The following is an 11,974-nucleotide window of genomic DNA, read 5'->3' on the forward strand; positions in this document are numbered from 1 at the left end:
ATATTCTAGCAGCCCCCACACTCTGTCAGACCTGTGGAAACTGGTCAGCCATACTAGCCACCTCCCGGTCACCCAGCCCTACCCCGAGGTCTTTCCTCAGTGTTCACTCTCCATAACCTTATGTTGCTCGGAACGCTCTACCTGGGATACATTGGTAAATTTTGTCCTAATGGACCTCATTTGTCTTTTTAACTGGGCTTACAGACAGGTGCTCCTGAGGGTCTTCTCTGTTCTGATCTGTCTGTCTCTGGCTGATGCCTCCTTTCTGTGATATCAGCCCCCCACCCTCATTTTCAGCGGCTGGCTGACTCCTTAACATCTCCCTGAATAACGTACTTCTGTCATCTTTGAGCGCTTCACGTAGAAGATGGCCAACGCAGAACTCATCGTCCTTCTCTCGGTGTTCCCTGTCTCTCTTGATGACAGCGCCCTCCTCTCCACACTTCACTCGACTTCTTCCCTCTTCCAGCCCCATTGGAGTGCACAGCAGATCCCACTTGGCCTCCACGAGACCTTTCAGCAGTTTGAATCTCATTATGCTCATTGTCCCTGTTTGTTTCAATCACTTGCTACTCTTGTCTGATATCATGCAAGCTCCCAGCACGTCTGTTGAATCTGTCCTCACTATAGCTACCTGGTGAGTCATTCTCATACTCCTAACCTTTCTGGTGTTTTCCCATGGCTCAGTAGCTGGCCCCATGTCCTCAGCCTGGCCCTCGAGGCTGTCCTCAGTCAGTGACCTTTGGCCTTTGATCTGTGCGTGGCTATGCTCATCTCTCCCTTCCCTGTAGGACCTGCTGTTCCTGGCTGGGCCTATGGGAAGGTGCTTGCAGGTTCTGTGAGAACTGTGATTCTATAACAGGTATCTATATTAAAAACCTAAACCTAAGAGCTGGAACTATAAAGCTCTTAGAGATAGAATCTCTAAGTTATTCTTGTTAGAAAATGTCCTCTCATCAGTGTTGTAGCTGCAGTGCAGAAACAGGTCTGTAACTGCCCCCCCCCCCCCTTCTCAGGCTGATTTCTGACCTGAAGAGCACCTGTCCTCTGATTTCACACGTCTAATTCTGTCTGCCATCCAGGTCTGTCCCTGAGCCATTGTGGTGCCAGCTCCTTTGTGGCATGTATCCTTTGTATTTTAAATTGTGTGAGCCCTTCTAGGCTGGGAGTTTCTTATGGGCAGCAACAAGGTCTTAGCTACAAGGAACAAAAATTAACACCATCATACTTGACACATGGTAACTATTCAATGAAAATTTGAGTGAAAAAATGAATGGGGGAGGAAAAAAAGACACATTCGTTCTTACCCAACTTTACATTGCTTAAGAGGAGTCTTCTTCCTATCCTACAGTAGCTGGGTTTGTGTGTCAGATACCCAATAGGTACTTTATTTTTTAAAAATATTTTATGCAGCTTTATTGAAACATAATTGACACATACAATGGTAAGATATTCAAAGTGTACATTGTGGTAATTTGGTAAATGTATACATTGTGAGGGGTCCCCCCATCCAGCTGATTAGCACATCTATCACCTCTCTTATTTATTTGTTTTGTTTGTTTGTTTAAAGTGAGAGGAGGGGAGATAGAGAGAGACTCCTGCATGCACCCCCATCCCCTATCTGACACTGATGCTTGAATCAACCAAGCTATCCTCAGTGCCCCGGGCTGATGCTCAAACCAGTCTAGCCACTGGCTATGAGAGGGGGAGAGGGAGAGGAGGACAAGCAGGTGGTTGCTTCTTGTGTGTGCCCTGACCAGGGATTAAACCCGGGGTGTCTGCATGCTGGACTGGCACTCTATCCACTGAGCAAACTGGCCAGGGCCAGATTTTAACTATTCGATAAATATTCCTTGAATTAGTGGATAAACAGTTGATTATGATAATGAACTTTCTGAATGCTGTATTACTTTATTTTACTTTTAATAAATTTAATTTAGGTGCTCTTACTACAGCTAAAAAATTTCCAAAACATGTGGCTCTCTTGCTTGTTGCTGTTAATTATTATCAGTGATTATTTTTTACTTCAAACTTTTTTGTGTTATTAATTTTGACACACTGTATGTCGCATGCATTCTTAATTTCACAAAGAAGGTGAAGGGTGGGATGCATTCTTCATTTCACAAAGGAAGTTAGAAAAAGAAAGTTCGCTTTTTAAGAAAAACGTGAAAGAGCTTTTTCTGTGTCATTAGACCCCGTCTCTGGGTATAGATAGGGTTCTAGGACTGGCAGTTATTTCTGCAATCGTGGTTGAATAGTTCTTTCCAAGGTCCTCATGGTTCCATCCAGAGACATATAATTTGGACGCTTTCAGTAGGAAACTGAGTTGGGCAGCCTTTATCAACACTGCTGGGGCCCTGAGGGATTCCTCCAGCCCCCATAAAGCTGTGCTGCATTACCCTGCTTTTGCTCCAGACCAGAAAGCTAACACTATGCTGGTTTGTTTGTTTTAGTGAAGTCTGCCCACTAGTCTTCTTGACAGCCTTTTTACTGCATAGTACTTGATCAGGGTCAGTTAATTAATAGTTTTTGCTTATGGCCAACTACTTGGTTCAAGCCTACATAGGAATGAAACTGATAGAACTGCCTGAAAAATATTTGTGATCCCGTGTGCCATTGTGACCCCTGGTGCCTGAAGGTTCATTGCCACTGGTGGTTTTGCTGTTGATGTTATCTTTTTGTGTGTGTGTCTTGTCTTGTTTTTATGTCTTTTAAAACTAATTGACAAGAATTATCTTGGTTCAGATGATTTGGTAGAAAAGGTAACAGATGCCTGCTTGTGATTTCTTGGCATCACCCTAAGGACCCATGGGAGAGGAACAGTCCTGACCCGTAACAGTGGCAAGTTAGTTACACGAAGTACCTAGATCATAACGTTGCCTGCATTTGGCAGTGAACAGCGACTAGAGGTTAAGTAGAGTCAGGAAAAGAAGGTCAAAAGATCGAAGGAAGGAAATTTACTTTTAGAAAATGCTACAAACTTACAGGAAGCAAGAAAATTTCTCCAGTTTATTAGAAGAATAACCCGTGTTCCTTTTACAAATTATGGGGGCATTGTGTACTGCAGAAGTATTGGTTTCTTTAGAAATGAGCCAAGTATTCGTAATGACAAGCTGTCTGAGACGAGTCATCCACCTGCCTCTGGACATTATGAGAACCTTACAGTCACATGAGTGGGACATTTTTATGTTTTTGACTTATTGTCCAAATTTTTGAGCAGTGGCACAAATCCATCATACATGCTGACATCTTAGCTTGTTGGCAGTAATTAACATTGTGTGCATTTTTTGTCTCCTTCAGAGATGAACACACCTGTGTATGTTAGATGCCTGTGAGCTCCCTGATCACCTCTCGCCTTTGGAAAGACTTAAAGAAGGAAGAAGCCAGAGCGGTGGTCACTGTGGACAAGCTTCCTCCCCTTGGCCTTGACCTTCCTGCTCCCGGTCCACGATGGAGACACTCTCCCAAGATTCTCTGCTGGAATGTCAGATCTGTTTCAATTATTACAGCCCCCGGCGGAGGCCCAAGCTGCTGGACTGCAAACACACCTGCTGCTCGGTGTGCCTGCAGCAGATGAGGACGAGCCAGAAGGACGTGCGGTGCCCCTGGTGCCGTGGCATCACCAAGCTGCCCCCGGGCTTCTCCGTGTCGCAGCTCCCCGACGACCCCGAGGTCCTCGCCGTCATCGCCATCCCGCACGCCTCTGAGCACACCCCGGTCTTCATCAAACTTCCCAGCAACGGGTGCTACATGCTGCCCCTGCCCATCTCCAAGGAGCGGGCGCTGCTGCCCGGCGACATGGGCTGCCGCCTGCTGCCCGGGAGCCAGCAGAAGTCTGTCACCGTGGTGACCATCCCTCCGGAGCAGCAGCCCCTGCAAGGTGGGGCTCCCCAGGAGGCGGCCGAGGAGGAGCAAGACAGGCGGGGTGTCGTGAAGAGCTCCACCTGGTCCGGGGTGTGCACTGTGATCTTGGTGGCCTGTGTCCTGGTGTTCCTCCTGGGCATTGTGCTCCACAATATGTCCTGCATCTCTAAGCGCTTCACTGTGATATCCTGTGGCTGAAGAGCCCTGCAGGGACGTCTCGCATGGGTGCCAACTAAGGGTTGAGCAGGTGTTGGTGACGGGACCGAGGTGAGAAGATGGGGGTGACGCTGATCATTTGGTGCCAAGGGCTGGCCTCTCGGCTGCCTCTTGATTAACCCAAGACAAACAGACACACGGAGGGTAGGAGGCGAGGTCTTGTACAGATGCCAGGCAGATTGCCCTGAGGACCGATGGCGGCAGCTTCGAAGATGATTGCATGCACCCTCATCGTCATTTACTAAATGGACTGTAATTTCTGAGTTTTCAAATCACGTGACGCAATAGACCTCTTCTACTTAGATGTCAAGCTGTGCCAGTGCATACAACGTGATCTTCTCCAAATGTGGTAGATTAAAACAGAGATGCTGTGTATACAAGTAGAATTCAACCTGAGAATCCGTGTACAAAGTCAGCCATGACCTGCCATGCTGGCTTCTTTCATTTTTAAAAGGAGACCCAGTCTTCATTCAGTTGCTAAGGCTTTTTATACTTTTTAAGTGGCACCCGAATTAAGATAAGTTCAGTGGACCATCTGTTATGTTTTTTTTAAAGAAGAAGCTATTTGAACAAGTGTTTCCAATGTGTTGTGTTTTTTCATGTTCCTTCATGTTCCTTCCCTTGTAATTAGAGCTCAATATGTGTTTATTAAATTGAAAACCCAACAGGCGGGGCAATAAACTGAGTAATGAATGAGAGATGCCTAATCCCACAGGAAAAACTACATGCCAATTTTTCTCAAGCCATCTCATAAAAGAAGAATTTTAAATGTAAATAGTGTATATTTGTGTGTGTGTGTGTGCGTGCGTGTGTGTGCACGCAGTTTGATTTACCTCAGGTTTTGAATCCACTCAGAAGAATCCTGGTAGTTAGACGTGGTGAGCACAAAAGAGTCCAGGGTCTGAAACGGTGGCCACACATGGGTGCCAGGACCCACCCAATGAGATGTCACACACTCGTCACTTCTGACACTTGCTCCTCTTCTGTGTATTCAAGTCCTGTATTCTGTATGGCACAAATGTAGGTGAACAGAATCTTGTCTTTTCTCCAAGTTTTGGGGCCATGTGATAGCCAGGAGTGTTGTTAATTGGTGGCGAACCTGGACTGCCACTTTGATAGCTAGTTCCCTGAGAGTCAAATAATTCAGAATTGCAGTTTCCTTTTCTTGTAGATGTAGAAATATCTCTTGTATTTTGAGGTTTGTTTTTACTGAGAAAAGTGGCAAGGTAAACCAGAAACGCACCTTCTCAATTCCAACGGACCAGTTCATCCCCGATTCTCAAGTATTCTTAAGTGTGCTCTTGGAGAAGGATCTGCTGTGTTAAGTGATAAATCTCTAATGCCTGGATATGCTGCATGCAGAAATAGCTGTGAGTTGTACAGTTTTAAATTCTTTTATGGAATTCCTGAAGCAAGTGGTGTGTGACAGGAACTTCTCTCATAAATGTATATGTTTTGTTCCATTGAATCCCTGAAAATAGGGGAGAGAGAGAGAGAGAAGCAGTAACTGGTTCCAAAAAAGCAAGCTTTGAAATAACCCTATAAGATGGAGACAATTTAATTTCCCTATACGCTAACTCTCACCTTCCAACAGCACAAAATATGCACCTTTAAGTGATGGAAATTACATGAGATAAACTGACAATATAATGACTACAATCCAAAGCGAACAGTATTCATGAGTGTTGAGGATTCAATATAAAAATACAAACTGGTTTTTTTCAAATCTTGCAAATTTTTCATAAGACCTTTAGGAAATGTATTTGAAAGCTCAAACTAGAAATTAGGTTAAAATGCCATTTTATTGTGTAAGCTATTGGGCATTATACAACAAATCTAGGATTTATTTGGTATTAATAATTTAGGTAGCATATTAGCTGAATGCTATCCTCTATTATGTAACATAATATACTGTTGGGTTAGTGTCAATTTCTCAAACTCAACCAGGCTGCTGGTAATGCATGTCTGACCTAATTTCTATTCCTGGTGGGGGAAGGGGAACCCCACAGAAATGTGTTAAGAGCACTAGGTTTCAAATGGACTTTACCCTTGCAATTTTAAGCCATGCTATGTTCCAGTTAATTTAGATATGTTTATGTACAGTGAAAAAGTGACTGTGTAGTGTAGTATTTGATAGACTTCTATGTGTTAAGTAGGTTATATACAGACACTAACGTGTGTGACAGTACAGCACCCTGTGTTTCTTGGTGTAAAAATAATTGAGTAAAAATATTCACGTAACTTTTACTTAGAAACAATCCGATGTTAGAGCTGCAATTAAGCAGCACAAAATTAATCAGCTCCATAGTAGATTCTTGACTTTGCAACTTAGGGTAACAATGACAGCCAAAACCAGAGTTTTCTGTGAGAATCTTACTGACATAAGAAGCACTGTTTGAGTTTGTTAGGGTGTGCACTGTGTGTGTGTGTGTGTGTGTGTGTGTGTGTGATGTCTCAGCCTGCCAGACAGAATTTTTATAGACTTGATGCTTCAATGGAATTTGGTGCACCCCTTGCTCAGGCCTCTTCTGGCACTGACCCACAACACTTAACAACTCATCCACCCCGTGCGACCAAAGTCCAGTGACACAGTCAGTCAGAATTTACAATGGCACATCCATGGGAAAACAAACAAAAAACCACAACTGAAAGCACAGAATGTTAAGAGTTGAAAGCCACCCCTAGAGGCTTCATTTTGTAGAGAGTCTGTTGAGGCCCACGTTGAGGTCCAAAGCAGTTTTGGAGTCTGCAGCAAAAGGGAGGTTCGCAGTTGGCACTGCGGTTTCCTCGTCTCCTTCCCAGGGGGGCCGACGTCTCTGTTGGGCTGTGTGTGATCTTTTTCAGGGTAAATGGAGACCCTCTACTGACTCAACTCTTGCTTTGAGGTTTTCTTTTTCTTTTTTTGTAGGTTTTATATATTCACTTTGGTTGGCATCCAGCTCTCTGGGAAATGAAAGGAGGGTTGATTAGGGATGAGAAAACCATGTGATTTGACTTTTTTAAATTGCAAACCATTGGTGTTCTCCCTCCTCCCCTTTTGTGTAAAGGACAATGAGTGTTGTGTAAATAGTAAACTGTTAAGAAGCATGACTTTTTTTCTTCTTTATTAGTGATCTTGACATAAGCAAGAGAATGCTTACTGTGTTAAGTAGAGTCAAGTCGGCTATCAAAAAGCATTCTTTGGAAAATTTTTCTTGTACAATGACCTGGGGCATAAGTTGTGATGAAGAGGCAATCAGTTCTCAGTTCCCATCATACTTTATGATCACAAGGCTCTAAGGTATTTTCTCTAAATATATAATTAACTTTAATCTTGCTCAGGACTGAAGTCGGCTCCGTAGAGCAGGGGTCCCCAAACTTTTTACACAGGGGGCCAGTTCACTGTCCCTCAGACCGTTGGAGGGCCGCCACATACAGTGCTCCTCTCACTAACCACCAATGAAAGAGGTGCCCCTTCCGGAAGTGCGGCAGGGAGCTGGATAAATGGCCTCAGGGTGCTCCCTGGGCTGTAGTTTGGGGACGCTTGCCCTAGAGGGTTAATCTAGGCAGGTGCAACCCTGGGGATCTTCTAGGTTGGCATTGTTCAATAGGAGTTTCTGTGATGATGGAGGTGCTCTGTAACCTCTGCAGTCCAATATACTAGCCACATTGGCTGGTGGGCAGTTGAAATGGGGATAGTTGGCCTGAAGAACTGGATTTTATGTTTTATTATTTATTTTTAAGTTATTTAAACTTAGTCACTCATGGCTAGTGGCTAACGTTGGACAGCGCAATTCTGGATGGTGTGCAATGAATGGTGTCTAGTGTCAAAGTGTTAGGAGTAACAGTGAGTGAGGCTGAGAAGACAGCTTGTGGTTTAGTAGTTGTAACATGCAGTTGGCTAAAATAACCCTTTCTGGGCTTAAAAAGTGCATGATCTCAAGTATGACAGTTCATTGATTGCCCTCTGTGGGTCATCATTTAGATACTTTGAGTCAAGGAGTAATCAGTAAAGCTTAAAGAGGGCTTAACGAAGCCCCTTTTCTGGGGTCATTAGCTGCATGTGAACCTATTTGTCCAAAAATAATAGTTAGACAGTAGCTGTAAAACGTTTGACTTGCAAGTTACGCATGACCTGTAACTGTGAAAATGTGTTTAGGGTCTTGTGGCAAAATTAAAATGTTACAGGAAAAAAAAAGCCTAATGCAATCCCCTCTTCACTTCCAACATTTTACCCAGACGGCACTGCTGCATCAGCACTAGCTTTAGCAAGGTGTGAGGACGGTTAGCACACGGTTGTCAGTGCTCGCAGAGTGCTCCCGTTTGCCCTCGGAGTTGCCAGCTTGTCGTTGTGTGGGGTGTGGGCATCCGTGGGCATCATCTTTCACTTGCCAGACTAAAACATGGGTACTGTTTTTAGAGACAGATTTGACATTAGTTTAGTCTTATTTGGTTTTTTTAGCAGCCTGACACAAAGACATTTTTTTTTACATTAAAAAACATTGCCCGTGAAGTTACTAAAATTGCTTTTTAACTGAGTCAACAGAAGCAGAAAATTCAGTTTTATAAAGAAACATCAGACTCTTCCTGATAGTACAGTAGTTATTCCAGGCTGGATTTTTAGTTAAAAGGGTTCCCATAGCTTTATTTGAAAACCCGTGCTTTGTCAAAGTTGGTTCGTCTGGCCTTCGTTGTTTTTAATATAATGCACACCAAGTGCACGCGCTTCCTTTCAGCAGAATTGGGTTGACTTCCCCTCTCTTGGAACTCACCAATGAGCATTGACTGTTCTTTTTTAGCTTGTTTTTAAAAACTACTACAAAAAAAATATTTTTTTTGCCAAAATGATAGTTTTTCTTTAGGCTTACGAGAAAGGTGGGGGTCCAGAGGTTGTTGGTGTGAGAGGAATGATATGCAAAAGATTTGAATTTTTGTCTTCTCTGAGGGAAAGGGTGCTGTCACCCGTCAGCATTCGTTTCCACACAAGAGGAGTCATCAGTCAGTTGCTCTGTCATCCTTGACCTAGAAGAAAGGATCTGTTCCTTACCATTTCCATCATTTTCAGTAAAATATCATGCATGAAATAATTGTTGAAACCAAAACAAACTCCAAAGAAGAAGGAGACAGTCTGGAGAATTCAGTAACTGTTTTTGAAAATAGTCTATTTCAAAAGTGATCCATCAGTTGCTGAATTTTGTTAACCATGAAACATTTCTTAAAAATAAGTAGGATATTCAAGCCGTTGATTTTTTTTCCACCAACAATTGATTCACAGATAGGTATAGCTATAGATGTAGATACATGAGTTAGCAGTAAGATGAGTTTTAAAAAAAATTGAGTGAAAATGCTGTTCGTCCCATTTTCCAATTTGTGAGTTATATAATGTTGAGTGTAGATGTTAATAGCTTAACAAATTCTATTGGCTGCACACATTATGTCAAACCATCCACCTTTGTGCATGTCTATGTAACTAAAGTCAAGACTTCAAATATATGAAGAGGTGGGTTCTGCATACATTTTAGTGGAAAGCTATTGATGATTGAAGAAAGTAAGCAGGTGAGGCATTTCTGTCTTCCAAAGAGGGTTTCCTGTGTGGCCTCTGCCCTAGGGGTCACGGGTAGAGCACCATTTTCCCTGAACTCTTAGAACATGGCTCTGATTTTTCTGCACAAGTTTCCTGGCACAGTCAAGCCAGTGACTTTTTTTTTTTTTTTTCAGGATTCACTGCCTGGGGTATCCCACTGTGTATATCTCTCTTATTGTATAGTGGTGCTTGAAAACACTCATCTCGTTAGCTAGACTTTATTATTCTAGTCTAAGGTTTTTGATACAATTCATATTATAGTCTTTTTAGGGACAATCAGTAATCTTTGTGGCAAAGTACTGGGGAAGGGGTTTCTTGAAGTCTGCAATAGCATGTATTATCTTTGCTTTCCTGGGAGTGTTTTCTATAGCTGTTCCTGTCCTTCTAGAACACTGCTCTGAACTTATCATTGGCAGGATGTAGGGTTTGTCACCCTTGTGACAGTCTTCTGTGGTCTCCCTGGAGTGTGAACTATTGGGTTAGCCTAACACAAGCTTTCCAAAGGTATGCTCAGTTTTTAATTTGACACTTGCTTTGTGAGAATGCAGAATTTTCAGTGATGGGGAAGAGGCCTGGGCAGTGAGGAAGGCGAGAGGTGAGGCCAATGCAAATGCCCCTTAAAGGGGCACAAGCTGGCATGTCTGTCGTTTCTGTTTACATAGGGGGAGGGCGCGGTAGCCGGGATCTTACCCTTGCTTCAGACAGTTCCTGCTCGGTTTTTCCTGGCGGAGAGACAACCCAACAATTAAGTAGATCCGTGCGGGAGAGGTGGAGATGTAGCCTTGGGTCCATAGTAAACGGTGGACAGATCTGCCCCGAGACTGAGAAAATAGTGGCAGGAAAGGGAAGGGAACCTGTCATGGGCTTAGAGTTCCAAAACAAACTGGGTGGAGCTGGAGGTCAGTCATGGCAGAGGCCAGCTGGGAAAGAGACACACCAGTCGGGAACAATGGCCAAGCCCTCATTGTCATTCCAGGGTGGCCTACCAAAGTCAAGGCAGGATGTTGACGTTGAATATGGGCAATGTGCTCAGCTGAGGAGAGGATCCAAAGAGGTCCCCCGGGTTGTCAGCACACTGGGCAGTTTCAGAGCTTGCTCTAGTGTTGGTTGCTGAGTCACAGACAGACTCCAATGACACCCTCTTACCCTGGAACGCAACGCTGGTACCTATGGGTGGATCCTAACTGTACTAGGGTTGGTAGTCCTGGGGAGACTCGTTTGAGAATATTTCCGTTTCTATCCTGGTGGTTGTCATGTATTACTATTTTTTGGTTCCTGTTTGCCTCGCTGGACAGCTGCAGGTGGAGAGGTTGGTTTCAACGTGGGGTGGTTTGAACTCCCAACATCAGCCGTGCAGCTGCTACCCGGGGTTCCTGCCATGACGGCTTCACTGGCAGGTGCCCTGGCCCTCTTGATAACGAACACACCAGTCAAATGGCTGGATTAATGCTGCTTGGAAGCTGTTGACTCAAGTCCTTGACATGTTTCATTTATAATTATGTGGATTATTTATTTTAGGAGCTTTTCTTTTACAGGGTTGAATCGCCTGACAGATATAAATGAGCTGCCGGGCTGTGTAGGAAATATTATCCCAATGTTGCCAAATATTGACTTCATAAGGGGGATCTTGTGCTGCTGTTGATACATCTGAATGTCTTAAAAGCATTCTTGCTCGCTCTCTCTGTTGTAGATGGTGTCTTAGCAAGTCCTGAGTTTTTCCAATGAACCCACTTTTAATATATGGTATTTTTGTATGCCAAACTGGTGTCTTGTCCTTTGTACATGTGGCAATGTTGATTTTATGACTACTGTTAAAACACATTTGCTATGATTAAAATTCATAAAATGATTTCAAACAGACTCATGCATTGGGTTTTCTTTTCCCCTCCATAGAGATTTAAAAAAAAACAACTGGAATTTTCACCATCGGCTACTCTAAGAATTTTTAATAGACTAGGGTAATAAAGCAACAAGGAGCTCCCAAGCCAAAGATTTTAAGTGGAGGTGACCTTCAAATAGCTCCTCTGAGAAGTCAAAGAGTGCATATGTAACGAGTAAGCCCAAGCATGGTTTTGCAACTTGGGTATTTTGTGGCTCCTAGTGGTCCAAGCTTTATCTTCTGCTGTTTAGAAATGATACAATATGTGTCCGGCTCCAGGTGAACCATTGTTGTACCCAGTGGAGAATAACTTGACGCGTGGGTAGTGACAGGCAGTGTGACCTGCCTCAGCTCTGTCTGGAAAGGTGCCCTTCAATAACCATTTTCATAATGGAACACGAGAGCTGTTTTTGATATAAAGCATCCTGTCTTTCGATAACTCTGGATCATGC

General features: G+C 43.6%; 1 protein-coding gene across 3 annotated transcripts in view; it reads left to right on the forward strand.

Annotated features, from left to right (window-relative positions):
- RNF152 (ring finger protein 152) overlaps window positions 1-11,503 on the forward strand; it is a 69,821-nt gene extending 58,318 nt beyond the window's left edge. For all 3 annotated transcript variants that reach the window (XM_066246514.1, XM_066246512.1, XM_066246513.1), the window contains one exon: window positions 3,301-11,503. In XM_066246514.1, the coding sequence (XP_066102611.1) occupies window positions 3,451-4,062 (612 nt within the window). In that variant the 5' untranslated portion in view covers window positions 3,301-3,450 and the 3' untranslated portion in view covers window positions 4,063-11,503. The remainder of the gene's footprint in view (window positions 1-3,300) is intronic.
- Window positions 11,504-11,974: the final 471 nt, after the last annotated feature.

Source organism: Saccopteryx bilineata, chromosome 11, assembly GCF_036850765.1.
Source record: "Saccopteryx bilineata isolate mSacBil1 chromosome 11, mSacBil1_pri_phased_curated, whole genome shotgun sequence".
Classification (NCBI taxonomy): domain Eukaryota; kingdom Metazoa; phylum Chordata; class Mammalia; order Chiroptera; family Emballonuridae; genus Saccopteryx; species Saccopteryx bilineata.